We start from the raw sequence: 21037 nt of genomic DNA on the forward strand, positions 1-21037 counted from the left end.
CCCACCGCTCCGGGCAAGTGTGCTCACTGCCCCCTAGTGTGTGTGTGCTCACTTGAGTGTATGTGGTATTTCACTTCACAGATGGGTTAAATGCTGAGGTGAAATTTCCCCAGTGTGGGACTAATAAGGGTCTCTTAATCTTTACACAGGTGTGTCCTGTTCATGACTCCATCCTTGTAAGATGTTTCAAGTTCAAGTTTTTCTTCCTTTCCTTCAGTAATTCTCATTGAAACATGATCACAGTTAAAAAGAAGACAAGAGAACGAATTAAGAAATCGCGATCACAAATTAAAAAGACATACAAATGAAAGAAAACATGATTAAAAGGCAGCAACAGAACGAATTGCTAATCGTGGGAATGGATTAAAAAATGCTCACCACTGAGAAAAGTAAACATGCGCACGAATCGCAACATCCACTTAAATTATTTTTTAATTTATACCTCTGTCCCCTCCGGGGGTCCGTAGGGCTTCGCTTCTAAAGGGGCCGAGTCAACACATTTGACAAATAGGTGAACGAGAAGAAGCGAACTGACAGAACAGAAAGACCGAGATCAGCGATCAACATCTTGAAACTGACTAAACTGGAAGGTCTTTTACATTCAGTCTGTGTTAATCTGTGTGTTTTAGCTCTGAGTGTTCAAAACAGCCAAAACTAGCTTTTCCATCACCTCTGCCTTCTACGCTGTGAACTGGGGTTCAAGCCCCACCTGGGTAAGCACCCTACACTACACCAATAAGAGCCCTTGGGCAAGACTCCTAACACTGCCTTCGCCTACCTGTGTAAAATGATCAAACTGTAAGTCGCTCTGAATAAGAGCGTCTGCCAAATGCCGTAAATGTAAATGTAAATCATTGGTGACAACAGAGGGGGCCTCGATACTGATTGGTCAGCTGTAGGGGCGTGGCTGGGTCAGGGCTAATTAAACTATAACCCCGAACCTTTTTAAGGAGCCCCAAATCCTTTTTGGTGTGAATATTTCATTTTAGGACTATTTCTATGATGTAGTCAGTGGTTCAGTTACTCTCAGTATGAGAGAATCTGCTAAATGTATTTAGTGTTTTGGGAATGTGAATGTGAGCGTTTGGGAGCTCTGACACTGTCATGAAACTGTCTGTAAGCAGTCAAGAAAAACGGGTAAATACAATCAAATGGAATAATTATAAATGCTGTCACTGATAATAATGTGGATTATTGTCCTGACTGGATATTTAGTATCAGAGCTGTTCTGCCTCAGTCTGGAGTCTGAGTTTACTCCTGTTCAACATGGTCTGAGTTACCTTTAAAAAGGAGAGAAAATGCAGAAACAGTTCATCAGGATACTTGAATACATGGGTTGTTGCTTATTAAGTACAGCTGACTGTCACCATCCTGTATATTCTGAAATCTTGTGTTACAGCAGTGATTTGAAAACATTTGGATTTAGTGCTATTCTAGATCCTCTTCTTAGAGACCCTGAACTCTTGTTGAGGAAACAGTGGCTTATCAGCAAATAAACTAGCAGCACATTCAGTAGCAGCTTTAAACCGTTAGATTGACTTTTAATGCGAATTGATTTAACACGTTTTCTACACTGTACAACAAATTAATTTCTTGGGTAAACATTTTATTGTGTTGTCACAACAAAACAATTTATTTAGTAACAAGGAAATATAGTCTGAATTCACTTACGATATGTCATACTGGTGAACAGGGAAAAGCCGGCTCTACTCAAAGATGAGGTGATGATTTTCCAATGAAAATGTTGCTTTGTACCAAATAAATGGCATGTCAAATAACATTAGTTCAAGTTTGATTATTTGAATGCACAAGCAAATAAAACCAGGAACCTAATATATCCTAAAAATAGCAGTAAATGTTTCAAACTGAACTGATGAACCTTTCTTTTTAAATACATTAATAACCTACATTTGATTATTGCTGAATAAAGTTACAAGCAGCTGCTTGATTTTGAAAGCCAATACTGATAATAGCTGTTATACAAAATCATTAACAGTGAAACAACACTTTCCTCACTGTTTCTGATAAACGCTGAACAATCTCTTCTGACCAGAACATGTTTCAGTTCCTTACCTTCATAAATTATATACAGTGACAATGACAATTAACTGCAGACCTTCAATCCAACACAATCATTTCCTCACACTGTAATTAAAACTGAATGCTTCTGTCAACAAAATCAATCAATCAATCCTAAAACCTTTTAACTGACATTCTTTATCACACAAGACACAAAATGTTTTCATGAAGATAAAAAGTTGGATAATGAAATCAAAATAAGATCATAATCAATTTGATGGAATAAAATGATGAGATGAGGTCTCTCATTAAATGTTTCTAGGCGGCTGAGGCTGGTAACAAACATGCAATATACTTAGGGGTGTTTAATGCACTTTCTCCTATTTATATTCTATAAACATAATTGTGGTCTATAACAGTCATTTCTTGCACATCTGAAGAGGTTTGAATGTAGTTTCTTGAGAAAAGACACTGGCTGTGAGGTCTCAGTCACATGATTCATCTCTGTGTAGGTTCTGTCTGGGGCTTCTTCTCCACGTCATCATAGTCTGTAAAGCAAGCACATTAAACCTCTTTAAAAAAATAAAATAAAATAAAAAAGTACCCACTGCCTGTGGATACTGAATGACTAGTTCTGTCTGATTCACCTTCATGGTAGTTCTTAGTCCAGGACTCTTCAACTTTCTGAAGGTCCAGTGTCCAGCACAGATTTCCTTGTTTCTCAGTTTAGTGATTAAACACACCTGAATCAGCTCATCAGTTAATTACAATGTTTAGTCAGTGTGTTTGAACCTGTGCTGGACACTGACCCTCCATAACCTTCAGCTATACAGATCTGTTCTGTGTCCTCGAATAAAAGATAAATAAAACTCTGTCTTAGTTTTGAGCTTCTGTATTGTCCATCATTCCCAGAAGACAGTTAAACATTAAACATACTTTCATGAGAATTCCTCTGCAAATAAATCACCTATTCCGCACTTCACATGTACATCTGAGATGTGTATACAACAAGATCAACCACTCACCTTTAAACTCTCCTACATCCTGTCCAGTACTGATGAAATCATAGTTATCTGGTGTCCACTGCATAAATATGGAAAGATAAATTACAATCATAAGAAACCAAACTGATGTTTTTACTATGTTGAAGCTTTTGTTTTTCTACATTAAGAAAATTCTTACGTGTCATAATGTTGGAGTTTGATCCAACGGTAAGAGCATCATCATAGTTATCTGTCATGTCTTCTGTCAAAATATAGAGATAAATGTCATTAAATCAGCTTCAGTATCATCAGTGACTGTGTTCATGTTTGAGATTACAGTGTTGTTACAGTACAAGTCAAACCTCTTACAACAGCTGAGCTCTGATCAGCTAAGTTGATATTATTTTTTTAATTTTACAAAATGTAGTTCAATCAAAAATAATACATTGATTTTGGTCACATTTTGCAGGCATGATGAGAACAAAGCTGCTGATGGGACAAAACCTCATTTTTCACTTTTTGACATCATTTGGACAATATGTCAAAATTTCATGATAACTGGAACAACCAAAACATCACTCACTTGAACACTAACCTAATCACTCACTTTCTCAGCCACCTAATCAGTTACCCTAACACTCATTCGATCACTTTTACTCATCACTTGGTCACTCTCACTTTGTCATGTAGACAGTCACTCACTCAGTCACTGTCACTTGATCAATTACTAAGACATAAGACAAGCATGATAATAATTGAGGAGATGAATCAAATATTCTACAATGGAATAAACATAAAATATGTTTCATCACAATTCACTACTCCTTTATCCAAATTGCTTTCTCACTTTTACATACAGTCTTGCAAAAACATTATTTTAGTCACTGTAATACCCTTTATTCTCCACAAGATGGCAAGAGGATCAATAATCAGTCAATGTAGTAAACTTGAGCTCAAATCTATGAAGTGCATTTTCACTGAACCGTTCCACTGAGGTCACTGCTGGTGTCTTCATATGCATTCTGTGTTCTTCTAAACATAAAATAATAAATAAAAACTAAAGAATAATAATAATGAATTATGTTTTATGTTAAATGTTAAATGTACATATCATTCCACTTTCATTTCAATAAAATTAAAAATCAGTATCCAATCAGAAACAGCAGACCCACTAATGAGATAATGGCATTCATTTAAAGTTTAAATTACAGTTAAACGTGTTATGTGGTAGATTTACACCCTATTATAAAATAACTAATTAACTATAAACATTGTTTTTGTCATCATCATCATCATCATCATCATCATCATCATCATCATCATCATCATCTTCATTATCCTCAGTGGAAGTTACTAAAACATATCACCCCAAGTGACCAGGACCACTTACTGATGAATATCCTTAAACAGATGTGTCTTGTTTGTGGCTCAGTCTTTGTGAGTGTTATGTGTTTCACTGAAGTTCATCTTCTACTTTCTTTCTCTTCACAGTAATACGTGTTAAAGTGAGAACTGTGTGATAATTCATGTTTAATGTTGTTCTGATATGTTAATGTTATATGCAGTGCAGAGAAAAGCAAAAGCTCAAAATGATCAAAATGCAGCTCAAAATGCAGAATATGGACTAAATTTGAACATCTTAACAATGCTGTTATGTTATTACATTATCCATGACAATGCTACATTACAAATTATATTGTTGTATTGTTGGCCAAATTATTACATTATTGGGTTTTATAATAATTTTAACAAGTGCTACATTTTGTACCTTTCTGGACATTATTGTGAAATGTAACATGTTTAAGTGCAGGAACAGTGCTGCCGTCCAACTGATATATCACAAAATATGAGACATTAAACTATAAGTATGTGTGTGTGAGTGTGCTGCCTCTATGTGAAGTCACCTGTATGGTGGTCATTTTCTCACCACACTGTTTTGAGGGTCTCCTGTGTTGATATTGTGATGGTGGGATTTCTATAAGCAGACTCAGAAAAAATACATGCGCTCTCCATGGTGCTGAATACAGACATTTCAACTCCTTAAAAAAAAGAGAGAGAGAGAAAGACAGAGAGAGAGAGACAGAGAGAGAGAGAGAGAGAGAGAGAGAGAGAGACAGAGAGAGAGAGAAAGAGGCCTGGCTGGATGTGTATGATGAGCTCAGCTGAGATATGAAATCTAGTATTTTTAAAGCTTGAAGAAGTCAGTCACTCCTCACACCAGGGCCTAATAAAGTGAATCTGTTCTTTCCTGCCTCTAAATCCTCAAGCCAGTGTTGTGATCTGTAATTTAGTTGCTGTTTATGAAAACAAAAATACACAAGCCAGTCATGTTCATATGTTGGTGGTCTGCTGTTGATTGAACATTTCACTGGTGCCTGTGGTGGTCTTTCTTCTTTTTAACTAGTTTTTTTTCTCTTATTATATTTTCTTGAACAGGGACAAATTCCGGGTCAAATCTTTTTTGACCTGCAAAAATACTGATGGTCCAACATTGCAAAAAAAGCTAGTTGCAAGTTAAACTACCTTACGTCTCATTAATATACCTAATATGTCTTACTTTGAGATTGTTGTAATTTACTTTAGATTATTTATTTATTTTTATTTTTTGGGGGGGGGGGCACAACTGTGCAAACAGTTCTACCCTTCTTAGTTCTGCACTTCTTATGCTGCCAGCACACACACACACACACACACACACAGGAAAATGCAAAATTACCCTTTATTTATTCAAAAAACTTTTAGGCAAGAATAGTAATAATAATATAAAATAAATGGAACCATAATTCTTGCATAAACCACATATTAGATTTTATTTTTAACTTCCAAAATGTTAACTGGTAAGACATTAGTTGAGACAGACATGTGTAGAGTGGCTTTATCAGGGCAAATCCAACACTCAGAATCCAGAAGCAATGTACAAAAACACCTGGACAAGGACATCAGAAGCAAATATTTTATAGACATGAATAAAAAAACAGGATAAAAGGCAATAATCAATCAGGTAACTACTAATAAAAGAACACATGGCTCTGAAAGCAAAATTATACTTCACAACCTGTGAGGCCAAACAGTGGAGTACATATATGTGACCATATGAGTCCCAGAATGAGCTACGAGCATGTGAGGCTCTGAGTGGGAGGAGCCGCAGTGATCCAAGACACAAAATGGAGAGGCTCTCACCATGTAACCATGGAAACCCCTCCATCACACACACATACACACAAATGCACACACACATACTGTGCCAACTACATCTCATCCAGCAGATGTTCTCTGGTGTGGCCACTACACCAATATGGGAGGAGGATAATAAATCATAACATTTAGCTATAAAAGCGTTATTACTGCACTGAAGGTTTCCTGAATTCATTTTCTGAATTAAAAAATGAAATGCATGATGTTGGAGTTCAGTCCAGTGGTTAACACAGCATTATAACTCTGCCCTGTTGTCTGTCAAAATGTTATGAAATCAGTGTAATTATGGCTGCTTTCATCATTATGACAGACAAATTATCACAACTCTCTGATTCATCCTCTACACTAAAGTGAGGAGCATTTTAATTAAACACATTACTTTAAGGATGTGGCTGCACAGTGCAGAGGACAGTAGTCACAGACTTTCATTAATAAATTCTTACAGCATTTGTTATATGCTTTCAATTCCTTGTGAATATAAAATACAAAACTATGATGTTTCATTTCATTTCTGCTTTTTTTTTTCTTAACTAAAACTCCAAAACAGAAACACACCTGCCGCACTATCAGAGATCTATCCAGAAGTGATGATGTTATCATGGTTGTGTGTTATTGGGTTGGATGTTATAGGTTTTTCAGGTGATTCATTAATAAAAAAACCCACTAGTGGTGACATCATTTTCTGACTTTATTCCAGTTAGAGACTTTTTCTCCATCCATCCATCCATTTTCTAATCTGCTACTCCATCAGAGTCGCGGGGAGACTTTTTCTAAAAAAAAAAAAAAAGTATTTATGTCGTTATGATTTCTGAACTTTGTGAGCTACAATGTGCGACTCCATTCAGATTATGGAGGAAATCATTTTTGATCTAGAGATCAAAATCACCACTTTCCAAGGAACCTACAACTTTCTTTCTGAAGTACCAACTGAGGTCATCTGGCATGGCTGATGTTCATCTGAAGGCTGAGGCTGAAGTTAGTTTCCTCTTCACCAACTTCTTAATTGTTCCTTTTCATCTTAAATGCTGCAGCTTGTACAGGCGCTACAATGTAATTGCAGCATCATTTAAGGTGGAACAGAAAAATTCACAAAACTGGTGAATAGGAAGCCAACTAACATGTCCAACTTACAACATCCTACATGTAGCCCTGTATTTGACAATGATGAGACTGAAGAGAGGGGCAGTTCCAACTTTATTACTATCACAATTCCAACCTGTAAGCAGCAGCCATGCTCTATGATTTTATCCTTTTTTGGCAGTTGAAGCCAGATTATTTCTATAGTAAGTTAACAACCCACCAAAAAAGGCAAAACAGCTCATTTCACTCTAGAGCAAATCATAAGGTATCTATGCATTTTTTCACCCTGACCAAAGTCACATATCCCCATATTAAATATAACAATTAAGTAAAAATGCAGTTTTATTAAATAACGCACTGTGTTATCTTATTCATCTTTACATCTTTGAGGGCCATAACTAAAATTTTCCATTTTGCAGCAAAGTGACCTACATCACTTAGTCAATAAATGGACGAATATACATATTACCCCAACTGTCAGTTTCTTCTTTAGGTTTTTTCTTTCCTTCATATAATTTCTACTTTTTTCTCATCCATAAATGTTTTGCACCCTTTCCTTTTATTTATTACTTTCATATCTCTCCATTCATCAGTCAACTGATATTGCTGTTCTGTTCCATATAATGATTTGCAGTTGCCCTGTTTAGTTTTGTTTAATTATTTATTTAATGATTTAAAGCATACATTAAAAACATGTTTACGCCTGTCTCCACCGAACCTCAGCTAATGGGAAAGTAGGGTACTAATACAATAATGAGATAAAATACAAGCAACTCTACCTGTTGATTTCTTAATTATAGTACATGATATTTTTCCCCAGTATGTTACTTAACAGTAAACATTCTCATGCTTTTTTATAGTATGTTAAGAGTAAGTAACAAAAACTAAGCCTACAGCCTGAACTGACTGGCTACTGGAAGTAACATTAAGATAAACTATGCTGACTTAGTTAACAATTTTAGGAGTGGTACAAATAAAAACAAATAATGAGGTTTGTTTTCTTTACATATTTTTATAGTAGTTGTGTCATATTTTGACCATACCTGTACACCTGTATTATCTACTATAGAGATAAATATAGTGGGCAGTTAATTTTATGACCAAACCACAGCTGTTCTGAGGTAAACTGAGACCCAGGCACTTATTGTTTATTCTCTCTCTGCTGTTTCCAAACTGAATCCTTGTCATGCGTCTTGGTTCACACCTTGGTTGACTCCCAAGTTCTCTCAGCTAGTCATGTGACTCCAATCATCAGCCAAGCAGATTAAGCTCTCCTGAATACTGATTATCATCACCTGTTGAACTGTGTATTTAAGCCTGTCTGTTCCTCTGTTACCTTGTGAAGAATTATCTCTGTTTGTTCAGTGTGCCATGAGCTGTTTACCTGTGGGTTGTCGCTCTCATTTTTGTTGCTTTGTTTTTCTCTTTTAACCTTTCAAATTCCTCCCTTTTGGCTTAATTTCCATGGTAATTATATCTTCTGGTTTTGACCCACATTTGTTTTTGACTATGGTTATGCTGGCTCCAATGTATTACGTTTTTCTTTTTTGGATTTTGTTCTGGTGTGGTGTTAACTCAGTTTTCTGCGCCAATCCTTTTTAAAATAACTCTTCATGTTTGTTTTACATTCACAAATGTCTAATTCATCAGCCCAGTGTTAAAATCATATAAAATCCTTCTGAAACTACCATGGGCCTTCGTGCTCTCACATTAGTATGGGTGCTGCTAGAACTGAATGCTTGAGGCAATGATGGATAGCAGTTGTTGCTAAGCAGTGATGGAGGGTGGAGGAAGTAAGGTGGAGAGCATAGTTATTATTTTTTGGCCATGTTACAGTAACAGCTGTCAAAGATAACAAGGTCCATTCCATCCACAGAGTAGACTACAGCATTATCGGAATCGCACCGATCTTAAATTAAATCTCATGAACACAGAGACGAAATGGCACAATGAGATATATACTTCATATAGCACAAAAAATACGATATATCTCATCTCTGTACCTAATGGCAGTCAGGCTACCTCTGGCGAGCACATGGAGGGCTGTGCGGTCCTCAAAGAAATGCCACTCCACACCATTACTGACCCATTGCCAAACCAGTCATGCTGAAGGATGTTGCAGGCAGCAGATCGCTCTCCATGGCGTCTCCAGACTCTGTCACGTCTGTCACATGTGCTCAGTGTGAACCTGCTTTCATCTGTGAAGAGCACAGGGCGCCAGTGGTGAATTTGCCAATCCTGGTGTTCTCAGGGAAATGCCAAGCGTCCTGCAGGGTGTTGGGCTGTGAGCACAACCCCCATCTGTGGATGTCGGGCCCTCATACCATCCTCATGGAGTCAGTTTCTAACCGTTTGTGCAAACACATGCACATTTGTGGCCTGCTGGAGGTTATTTTGCAGGGCTCTGGCAGTGCTCCTCCTTTTCCTCCTTGCACAAAGTCTCCTGGCCTGTCTCCTCGTAGCGCCTCCAGGCTCTGGACACTACGCTGACAGACACAGCAAACCTTCTTGCCACAGCTCGCATTGATGTGCCATCCTGGATGAGCTGTACTACCTGAGCCACTTGTGTTGGTTGTAGAGTCCGTCTCATGCTACCACAAGTGTGAAAGCACCACCAAACATTCAAAAGTGATAGCATAGGTACTGAGAAGTGGTCTGTGGTCCCCACCTACAGAACCACTCCTCTATTGAGTGTGTCTTGCTAATCGCCTTTTCCGTCTTTTCCATTTGCACAACAGCATGTGAAATTGATTGTCAATCAGTGTTGCTTCCTAAGTGGACAGTTTGATTTCACAGAAGTTTGATTTACTTGGAGTTATATTGTGTTGTCTAAGTGTTCCCTTTATTTTTTGAGCAGTGTATATATGAAACCAGAGAAAAGTGGATTACCCAGACAACAGAGTGACATTAATCTGTTGTTTTTTTTTTTTACCTTCATCATTTTAGTTAAGGCTGAAATTTCATGTAAACATTGTGTTGGTTCAGTGCTAAACTATTAGTGAAAGTTGCAGCTTTTAACATTGACCACAGAGACATTGAATATATATGCACTGAGAGATGAATGTAGTTGTGAAATTAAAATCACCAGCTTGTACTGTTGGCAGTAATGATGCTGAACATACATAGCATTGTACTACACTATGAGATCATGTGATCTCTGTACAAGGAAATAAAATGCTTAACATTATTTTAAAAAGTTCACTGTTTCAGTCATATGTAACATTCTCTCATGGTTGTTCAAATTAGCTACCCTAACTAGCAAAAATGAACTATATAACTGTAATTTACTGAGCTGGAAAATGTGACTATCTGCTTTTGAAATAACAGAGAGAGGAAGAGGTATATTCTTACTTCTGTTTATTGTAAAACAACTGGGTTCAGCTTCCTTTCTTGCCTTTATTTTTTAATAGCACCCAAGAAAAAATGAGATCTCATGAAGTATTTTTTTCCTAATGAAATACTGAGCATGTAACCTATTTTAACACTACTGAAAAAAAATCCTAATGAAGCATTTCCTTTTTATTTAGTACATCTGAATAAATAAACTAATGGAGTGGTTTGCATTAGATAGTTGACTGCACACTCATGGATAAGTAATTAATTAATTAAAATAATGTTTTAACCTCTTCAGAGTCCAGATTTAACAATAGAGAATATTTAGTATCACATTAAATACAAACTAGCTCAGCAACGTTTTTCAGCTGTTTGAAGCCCTCACAGTGCTGAGTAGAACAATATTGACTCTTCTTTCTGTAAAAGACTGCCTGCATGTTTACCCACAAACATTAACCTATTAAAGAAATCAAATGAAATGAATATACCATACTTACTTACTGAATCTATTTGTTTACTGATTTGGCTCACCTGTTTCCCAGGAGTGTTGATCACTTTACTGCAAAATAGACCTCACTAAAGTTTGATCCAAGTTATGGCCCTGCGTATACACACTATATCACTATACAACCCCCCACCCCCCCGCCCCACTCTCTCTCTTACCTCTCTCCCTCACACACATACACACACAGACACAGACACAGACACACACACACACACACACACACACACACACACACACACACACACACAAATACTAACCTAAACCTCAATAACCAAAATGTCAAATCTTGCTGCTCATTTATAAAAATGTTTTATGCATAAAAGTTTCTAATTGCTTAGTGTCAAACTATTATAAGTATTAATAAATGAAAGTTGTATTAACGTTAAACTTAGAAATTAAGAATAAACATTGTTTTAAAATGTTATACATAAAATGTAAACTGAGTTTTGCTACATGTTCTTATCCATATTGTGTCATGATGGAGATCAAGTGAAAGCTGAGAAGTTCTGCTTTCATTCAACACTGATCATTTGATGCTGGCTAACTTATCTGTGGACCCAGTCAACCAACTCTATTGAGGGCAGAATAGAGTCCAGTTACAGTGAACAGAATACAGAGCAGGTAAAATAAGAACATGTTCACAACAACCAGCAGTGCAGCACTGTCAGATTCTGATCTCAAAGCTAACAATTCCACTGTGTAGATGAGTAATGACTGCTTACTTTTAGAACTACTTATTTTGAATAGTGTCAACTTGTTAATTTGTTCACTGTTGACTAGCAAGAGGAAACTTCATGGGTTATTAAATTCATTGTGAGGTCCTTTTGAGGGTGGATGTAAAGCTGTGTGAAAAATATTAAAGTGTGGCATGAGACCTGCTGGAGATTAGATCTCACTGTGTGAGTCACGGCCAGTTTTTTTCCCTCACTCTGTGGCCTGCTCTCTCCCCCATTCCTCTCTTGCGCAAATACCAGCAACTTTGTGGTTTCTCTGTATCTACTAAAAAGGAAGCTTCACAGGAATTAAAAAGTTGAGTAACAGATACCTATCAGTTGAAACACCACACAACACTAAATGTACACTGTGATTGGGAATGACAGCAACTCAGCCTAGGCCACGTAAACTGACAGAGCGGGGTCAGCGGATGCTGAGGCGCATAGTGTGTAGAGGTCACCAACTTTCTGCAGAGTCAATCGCTACAGACCTCCAAACTCCATGTGGCCATTCAGCTCAAGAACAGTGTAGAAAGCTTCATGGAATGGGTTTCCAAGGCCGGGCAGCTGCATCCAAGCCTAACATCACCAAGCAATGCAATGCAAAGCATTGAATACAGTGGTGTAAAACGCCACCATTGGACTCTAGAGCAGTGAGACGTGTACTCTGGAGTGACGAATCACGCTTTTCCGCCTGGCAATCTGATGGACAAGTCTGGGTTTGGCAGTTGCCAGGAGAACGGTACTTGTCTGACTGCATTGTGCCAAGTGTAAAGTTTGGTGGAGGGGGGATTATGGTGTGGGGTTGTTTTTCAGGAGTTGGGCTCGGCCCCTTAGTTCCAGTGAAAGGAACTTTTAATGCTTCAGCACCAAGGATTTTGGACAATTTCATGCTCCCAACTATGTGGGAACAGTTTTGGGATGGCCCCTTCCTGTTCCAACATGACTGCACACACAGTGTAGCAAGGTCCAAGGTGCAGGAGCTACATTCTGGCCATTCAGGCTATAATTTAAGGTGGAACCACCAGCACCAGTGAACAAACATCTACTCTCCACTGAGCTCTCGCTCTCTCAGTTGCAGATCATTTTTGAGGGAGAAAATAAAAACTGTGTCTCTGAAACTGGTCAGTAGTGGTGAAATGCAGACACAGAGGCTCTTTTACTCTGTACGACAAAGTTCAATCCTTTATCAACTGCACAAACTCGTTTTCCTGTGCTCATCGTCGGCTGACCGACCACTCAAACAGTGATAAAGCTATTTCCAATACTTGAGTGAGTTGGGCACACTCAACTCCTCATTGTTGCTGTTGTAATTGCTTTAGTGGAAGCAGTTTTACCCTGCAATGACTGCTTAAAGCAGAAACAATGTAGAAATGTGAAAAAGGCCTAATCAGGTCAAAAAATATCACACTACTCAAAAATACAGAATCTAAGAAGATCTTTCGTGTTCCTGAATCCTCTTTTTGGACTCATGTCCTCAACTCACCTCAGAGGTCAGATTACCATGTCAAAAGCTTGATTCTGTGGTTATTAGAACATTTTTGTGGATTTGGACATATAGTTTGGATCAATTTTTTGCTTACCTATTTGTTAAAAGGGAGTCAATAATTATGGAGCTTACTGTAGATTTTATCACTCACCCCTTTGTGTTGAGATAGTTGTTCTTTCAGTGCTGAATCTGTGGTCAATCTCCTCATAGATATCCTCAGTCCCTCTATTCAGGCCTTCATAGATAGGATTTTGCCCCCTCTCAGAGGGCACTGTGAGGGAGGGAGAGAGTCAGATAGAAGACTAGATTGAAGGACTAATGATGTTTAGAGAATGTACAGAAAGTGGATTGTAGATTATCTCTGAATCTCTCTACCTCTCCTGAGCACTCTCTTCCGGTAAAACAGCACAACCAGAAGCACTAAGGCCAGGAAGAGCACCGTTCCCAGAACCAGGAGAGACACCAAATAGATGGACAGGTCACCTGGCGATGGAGTGGTTGTTAGCTTTCCTCTCTGACCAACTGCAAAAAAAAAAAAAAAAAAAAAAAAAAAAAAAAATATATATATATATATATATATATATATATATATATATATATATATATATATATATATATATATAGCTCAGGCAAAAGAACTAATTGGTGGAATTCAGTGCTTTTTCTGGCTGGCTGCGTTTAATATTTTTTTTCTTGTTATTTCTTGTTTCTTGTTATTTTTTTTACTTTGAATATCTGTATGTCTGAAATATCATGTACGTTGTAGGTGAAGTACCAGAAGCATCAAATAGTAAATACAAAACATAAATGAAAAAAGGTTATCAGTAGGTAACATTAAATATCATTAAGCAGCATTGACAACAAACACAGAATTTTAGTGCAATCCTACTGGTTATTAAAAGTGAGTTTCATGTGATATAATGGGAGTTAGACTCCTCTGACCTGTACAGTTAACTCCAGTGTCCTGCCTGTGGGAGCAGTCAGTGTGGTTCTCTAGGGAATGAGTACAGTCCCACAGGTGAATCTCATTCCCTCTACACTTCACTCTGTTCAGCCAGATAGGCCCTTCACCAGCACCAAAGTCAGCACTCCCATTAGCACTCAGTGCTGGCCCACAGCCCAGCTGCCTGCAGACCACCTGAGCGTCCTTGATGTCCCACATATCATCACAGACAGACCCCCACTCAGCGTTATGATACACCTCCAGCCTCCCAGAGCAGATTCCTTCTCCTCCCTTCAGTCTCAGAGGCAGGTGATCTATATCACACATAGCGAGATACAGTAATACTGACAAACCAGACTCATCACAAAATTAATAACAACAGAGCTCTAAAGAACTACATAGTGTTTCACTCTGAATAAATGTACTGATTAACATTAATCATTAAACATTAAAGTCATTAATGTTTGTAGGAGGAAGCAAAATGACATTTGTAACACTTGTTTGATTAATCCTTTGCTCTAGTTAATGAAACGCCATCCGTATTAGTTTGCAATTCTTACTTGAGCACTGTCTGTGATGAGGAGATGAAGAACATGTCAGAAAGCTTCTTAACACATGATTATTTTTCTCTTCTGTGAATATATAGATAATTCATTAATCATTGAGCTCTTACACAAATATTTTGCTTAAATATTGAATTATTTAGAATATTTAGTTCTGTTGATTTATTTGGCCTGATGGCACTAACAGAAAATGCTTTGACATTCTATTTATATCATCTTACAAAACTACTACCTGAGCAGGTAATTTGAGGCATCTTGTTACCATTAATACACATATTCTGTCCCCAGGGTGAAGATGGACAGTGCCACAGAGTGGAGTCATGTTTCCTACATTTCAGATTGACCAGCCAGTTAGGAGCTAATTCCACTCTTGCTTTGGAAGCCCTGTCATGGCCAGATCTTCCACAGTTCAGCTCTTGACAGATGAGACTTATTGTATTTGTATCCATCCCATTTACACACACATTACCCCAGGTTCCATTGTAGAAAACTTCCAGATTCCCCTCACAGCCCTCAGTGAGTCTGAACTCTTTAAATTCTGGTGAGAGAAAGATTAAACTAAGTGTAATCCCTAATCCTCAGTTTTTAACTAACATCAATTAATATTATAAGGAATTGTTCATTCATTTATTAATTTATTCATTCAGTATTTAGCATACCATGACAACTTCATTAAAACCTGCAGCTTCTGCAAACATAAATGTCACTTTACCTGAACACACGACTCCTACATCGTCCTTGTGTCCACATTCATTCTCTCCACACAGGTGAAATCTGCAGTTCCACAGCAACGTCTCACTCCCATCACACTCTACCTCATTCAGCCATATGGGTCCAGTTCCAGGTCCAAACCAAGCTGGTACCTGGGAAGTGAGGGCCACTCCACACTGCAGCTGTCTGCAGACCACTTGTGCATCCTCAATATCCCACAAGTCATCACTCACTGTCCCCCATGAGCCACTGTGGAAAACCTCCAGCCTTCCTGCACAGTCTCCCCCAGAACCAACCAGCCTGATGGAGCTGTGAGCTGAATTAAACTTACCTACACACACACATACACACATACACACAGTAACTCACATTAAATTTTACATCTTATAGTGGACAACCCCCCAGTAAGCTCACATACATTTAAATCCTATTTGCACTTTCAATGTTCATAAAAACTTAAATTATTAAAGGTTTTGATCCAGTAAAGCTGCTTAATCAAGTGCATGCTGTGTCCATTATTTATGATCATGGGACATTGTTGAGCATTCATGCCCGAGTGTTGGAGGGTTTTGTCAGAGAGAGGTACTCAAGGTCTGTTTTTCCCACCCACCTCCATTGCTGCTGCTACAAGTATTATATCCTTAAATTCACATTCCCTTTGACAAATGAGGTCCTCTGGCGTTGCATTCAATGAACAGAAAACAGTGCCAAGCAATACTGGAACTACGCACAGCAAAAAGGTTCAAAAAAAGGTTTGTAGGGCAGCTGTATTGACCCAGTCAGCAACAAACAGTACAAAACGTATTTATCAGCATGATTGTTTACTACAAATTAATATAATATTTATCACCAAATCTCAGTTATGGCGTATTATCTTTGCTTTATCTTGATTTATATTGGGGACGGGGGGAGAACACGTGACCGATCAATGTTTTTATGAACTTTTTCGCTTTCCTTACTTCCAATGTTGCTTAGTGTTGTTTGCTGTTCAGTGAATGTTCACGCCTGAGGACCTTATTTGTCAAAGGGAACAAGAATTTGAAGGAGAACTGAATTGGATATAACATCTGCTGCTGGGAAGGAGTTTTGTTGCTGCTAACACAACTTTCCAGTGCACAGAAACAGTGGCGATGGAGGAAATGTATTAATAGAGGTGGCCTTCTGCTCCAACTGCATGTTTGGTGTGACCACCGTCCAGGTCGAATGTGTGAATCAAAACATCTTCGGCTTTCAGATGGTTTATACAAGCTATGTTTGGATGCAGCCAGTGTTTTCCAGAATTACATTCTTGTGCGCACACTGAGAAACCCAAAGTGTCTGGTTAGGTTTGGTGGGGTGAGTTTAAATAATCTGCATGTAATCCCCTGCCTTTCGCTTTTGGATACGAGACGTTTCTCTGATGCCAAGATGGCACTTTTCAAAGGCTTTTGTTATGCAAGACTTTGTATCTTCCAGTGGCATCAGTTTTTTTTGTTTTTAGTAACAATTCAAAACTGGTGACAATTGGCACCTAAATGAACCATGTCCCGAGAATTATTCATATTTTAATGCTTTGAGGACATCAGGACAGGATAGAGGGTGGCTGTTATTACAGACTTCCATAAATGTCAAATTGTTTGTGTAAGACACAGTTTTGAAACATTGTCTTTTAAAGTGCTGTGATATTCATTTATTTTTGACAGAATTCTCAAGCATTCTTTCTTCTCTACTTTCGGAGTAGGACAAAGTGTTGTGTCTTAGTTATTTTAATATTGATACTGACAATGTCTTTTAATGTCTTTTGAACACCATGAAATCCGTTGTTTTTTTTAATCTAATGTTCACTTTAGGTACAGTACTGTGCGAAAGTCTTAGGCACCCAACACATACAAAATGTATAGAATATTAACTAATAATGTTATATACAAACACACAAACATCCATAAAATCACTATTTCTTATATATATATATATATATATATATATATATATATATATAGTGATTTTCTGGATGTTAGTGTGTTTAACCATTTTCAAACCTCTCCTCAAGGAAGTCCAGTATTACAGTATTATATGTAGTTAAAAAGCAGCTCCTGGTTTGACCAATCAGTGCTTCATTAAATTGTGCTCATGATGTAATTGATGACATTAACAAGACTGTGGTGGCTGTGAAGGTGTCAAGGAAAAATATGGACCCAAGAAATTCTTGTTTTTTTTTTGGCTTTATGTTTATTTGACTTATGAATATGACTTTATTCTATTTTCTATTTATTTCTAATTTTATTGTATTGTGATAAACTCACTGCTGAGGTAAATTGTTTTAAAATGTGCTTAGATTCCTAAAACTTTCACACAGTACTTTATGTCTCCCCATTCTGTCTTTGATTTTTTTATGATTAAGGCTGGTTCCAAACATTGTGTACAGTCATGCTTTCTTAATTATAAATCAATGTCACAATTTTCAGATGTGTTTACATACAGTTGTTTCTCTGTACTGATGTTAATGATATATAAAGTTGTTTATATAAATTACACTGTATGCTGTAAATAAGTGTTTTAGACAAGGGTGCCCATGTCAGAATGGATAAAATGTCTTGTGAATTGTACACCACAGATAAATTATATTTTGCAGTTGAAAATGATATGTAGGAGGGTTGAGCAAGAACAGAGAAAGTCTCAGCTTCAAGGAGATGTGGTCTGTTTTTAATAATACAGTTATTGTTAGCCTTTTAAATAATTAAGTTTGTTAATACTCACCAGAGCAGGTGATTGAGAGCTGTTCTCTGGAACTGCAGTTGACCGCTTGTGCGCTGCTGCAGTTCCCCAGATGAGCTTCACTCCCAGAACAGCTGAAACCCATCACACATATGTTATTGTGTTCAGGACTAGATGTAGAGGAGCTGGAGAAGCTGAATACAGAGCCACAGTCCAACTGTCTGCAGACAACAGAGGCCTCAGACTCACTCCAGGAGTCCAGCAGAACTCTCCTCCAGTCCTGCCCAAAGTACACCTCCACCTTCCCCTCACACTCCATCCCTCCAGACAACCTCACTCGCCCATCATGAAATGCCAGAGAGGAACCTGAAGAAAAAAAAACTGTCAATGATTTCTTTTTTAATTTGAGGGTGTCATTGATACCCTCATTTACTAACATATTAATTACTTTTACATGCAGTACAGTAGTTTTGAGATCGCACCACTGCAGATGACTCCAGCATCCTGTTCATGAGAGCATGCAGTTCGACTCCATGATGAAATGGGACATTTTGACAGGTGTGTTTCGTTCCCCTGACAATCAAACACATCAGCCCAGATCTGGCCACTCCCCTCCCCAAACCAGTCTGACCCCAACACAGCCACAGCACTCCCACACTTCAGCTGACCACAGAGGACACTGGCAGCTCTCATATCCCAGCTTACATCACACACTGAGCCCCATTCACTGAGGTACTTGAGCTCCACTCGACCAGAACAGGAGTCCAAACCGTTCACCATTTGAGCCTGAGTGTGACCTGAATCAACATCACAGTACAGGAATTAACATAAAGTTAACTGATTGCTTGTATAATATGACAAACAGTGGCAAAGTTTACTAAACGTTTTCTTTTAAAGAGAGATTAAATATTAATACTTTACCGGAACACACCAAACCCACATTACTGTCATGTGAGCAGTTGTGCTTGAGTGAAGATGATGATGGACAGAAGTGAATATCAGATTCGTTGCCTCTACACCAAAGCTCCTCTGACCATACCTGACCCTCCCCTCTGCCGAAAGCAGCTGATCCCAGCACCTGAACAGGAAGCCCACAGCCCAACTCTCGACATACAACCTCTGCATCCTGCTGGTCAAAGTCAGCATCACACACTGTCCACCAGGTCTCTGCATCAAGCACCTCCACTCTCCCAGAACAGGGATGAAAACCATCAGCAAGTCTTGGCCTTCTGAGCACTGCATGTATGATTTACAACAAGTGTGAACAGCATTGAAAACATAGATATTTGACACTTGTAGGTTTGTCTATACATCTTGCAAGGTATATTACCCTTTTTTTTTCTCCACTATGTTTTAAAGGATTTAATTAAAACACACACAAATGTTTATTTGGTTAGCAGATGGAGTTCAACCTCCGCGAGCCAAGTATTGATTTTTATTATGTATTTTCATTTTTTTTCCCTTTTAAATGGTTTATTAAGCCACCGACCTTGAAAAGTATGTTATATTTACATTACTGTTATTTAATCCTGTTGGCACTCAAACAGCTGATCACACAGCAACTCCAGTCGCACCTAGCTACTAGCTAACAAAAAGGCAAAGAAAAAGATTTAAGACGACCATGGATAAGTTGGAGAAAAACGGACTTATCTGCATTCATAAGCATTCCAACTGGTTTCCTGATACATTTAATCTGCAACGTGAAACTGACAAACACTAAAAAGTCACAAAGTTGAGGTAAGATTCTTGTTGTCACGATTGGCTCCTTCCATTACTCCATGTGCTCCTTTGTATTGATCTTCCATGTGCTTCTTTGTTTTGGTATCCGTAGTCCTGCCCCTCGTTTCATGACTCCGCCCCTGATTATTCTCACCTGTGATTCCACCTGAATCTTGTGAACCCTCGTTAGCCCTCTTGTATTTAAGCCCTGTGTTGTCATTGGTCTAGTGCTGGTCTTTGTTTGATTGCATTGGTCTTTGATGTTTGCTTTGTTTGTTATCTGCTGTGTTGTTGGTTCTGTTGCGTTCTGCTGTTTGTCATGTCTAAACCCCAATCTCTCCGTGTTGGCTTTTTGAACCTGGACCGTCTTGACCATGAACCTGGATTTGCCCTTTTTGCCCTTAATAAATCTCGCTTATCTCCGCATATGCGTCCGCCACCTCGCTCCCTGTTACACTTGTTGAAATTCTGCCATTCCAGTTTAAATGGTACCATGTAAGTCCGACGTTGAGAGACATATTACAAGAAATTATTCTGCTTTTCCTGCTGGAGACGCGAGAAATGCGGTTATAGCTGAGCTAAAGCTTCACACAGAGCAAAGTCAGTCTGGGTACTATCTCCTTTAGGACAGGGGTCTTTAGCCACGAGTATGCACCCAGATTTGCTTCGGCAAATTTCTTTCTTGAGTTTGCAGCTGCTGATATGTGCTTTTGGCTTGGATATAACTCACTCATCATGGTACTGGTTTTGTCTTTGCGTGAAACAAATTCAGAGTAATGAGAATATCTCTATTTGTGGAATGTCGTGCTCTTCCATTGTTGTCAAACTGCATTTGTGCTGAGCTCCTCACATTCGTGATCACACGACGAGCTGTGTTAGGCGTTAAAAAACAGCTCAGGAAATGCTTCATATTTTGAGTATTAAAAATATTTTTAGAGAAAAATGTAACGCAAGTAACAGTTTTAATTAAGTTAGTAACTGTATTGTGATTAGAAAATTTAACTGTAATGCATTACCATACTTTGTTACAGACAAAAGTAATCATATTACTCTGTGTTATGGACACTCATCTGGGTTCTCCTCCTGTGCC

At 38.2% G+C, this 21037-nt stretch overlaps 1 protein-coding gene across 3 annotated transcripts in view; it reads right to left on the reverse strand.

The window, feature by feature from the left end:
• Positions 1 to 1585: 1585 nt before the first annotated feature.
• LOC108412923 (antigen WC1.1-like) overlaps positions 1586 to 21037 on the reverse strand; it is a 21551-nt gene continuing 2099 nt past the window's right edge. The window contains exons 3-14 of one of the 3 annotated variants that reach the window (XM_017685158.2): positions 19150 to 19464; positions 18711 to 19025; positions 18271 to 18594; positions 15536 to 15865; positions 15053 to 15361; positions 14821 to 14892; positions 14260 to 14574; positions 13693 to 13839; positions 13469 to 13588; positions 3202 to 3261; positions 3045 to 3102; positions 1586 to 2567 (exon numbers count right to left, since the gene is read on the reverse strand). In XM_017685158.2, coding sequence (XP_017540647.1) covers positions 3089 to 3102; positions 3202 to 3261; positions 13469 to 13588; positions 13693 to 13839; positions 14260 to 14574; positions 14821 to 14892; positions 15053 to 15361; positions 15536 to 15865; positions 18271 to 18594; positions 18711 to 19025; positions 19150 to 19464 — 2321 coding nt within the window. In that variant the 3' untranslated portion in view covers positions 1586 to 2567; positions 3045 to 3088. Of the gene's footprint in view, positions 2568 to 3044; positions 3103 to 3201; positions 3265 to 5842; positions 6968 to 13468; positions 13589 to 13692; positions 13840 to 14259; positions 14575 to 14820; positions 14893 to 15052; positions 15362 to 15535; positions 15866 to 18270; positions 18595 to 18710; positions 19026 to 19149; positions 19465 to 21037 lie in introns of those variants that run through there. The other 2 variants (XM_017685157.2, XM_017685159.2) reach the window with 2 other exon arrangements.

The sequence above is a fragment of the Pygocentrus nattereri genome, chromosome 1 (genome assembly GCF_015220715.1).
Source record: "Pygocentrus nattereri isolate fPygNat1 chromosome 1, fPygNat1.pri, whole genome shotgun sequence".
NCBI lineage: Eukaryota > Metazoa > Chordata > Actinopteri > Characiformes > Serrasalmidae > Pygocentrus > Pygocentrus nattereri.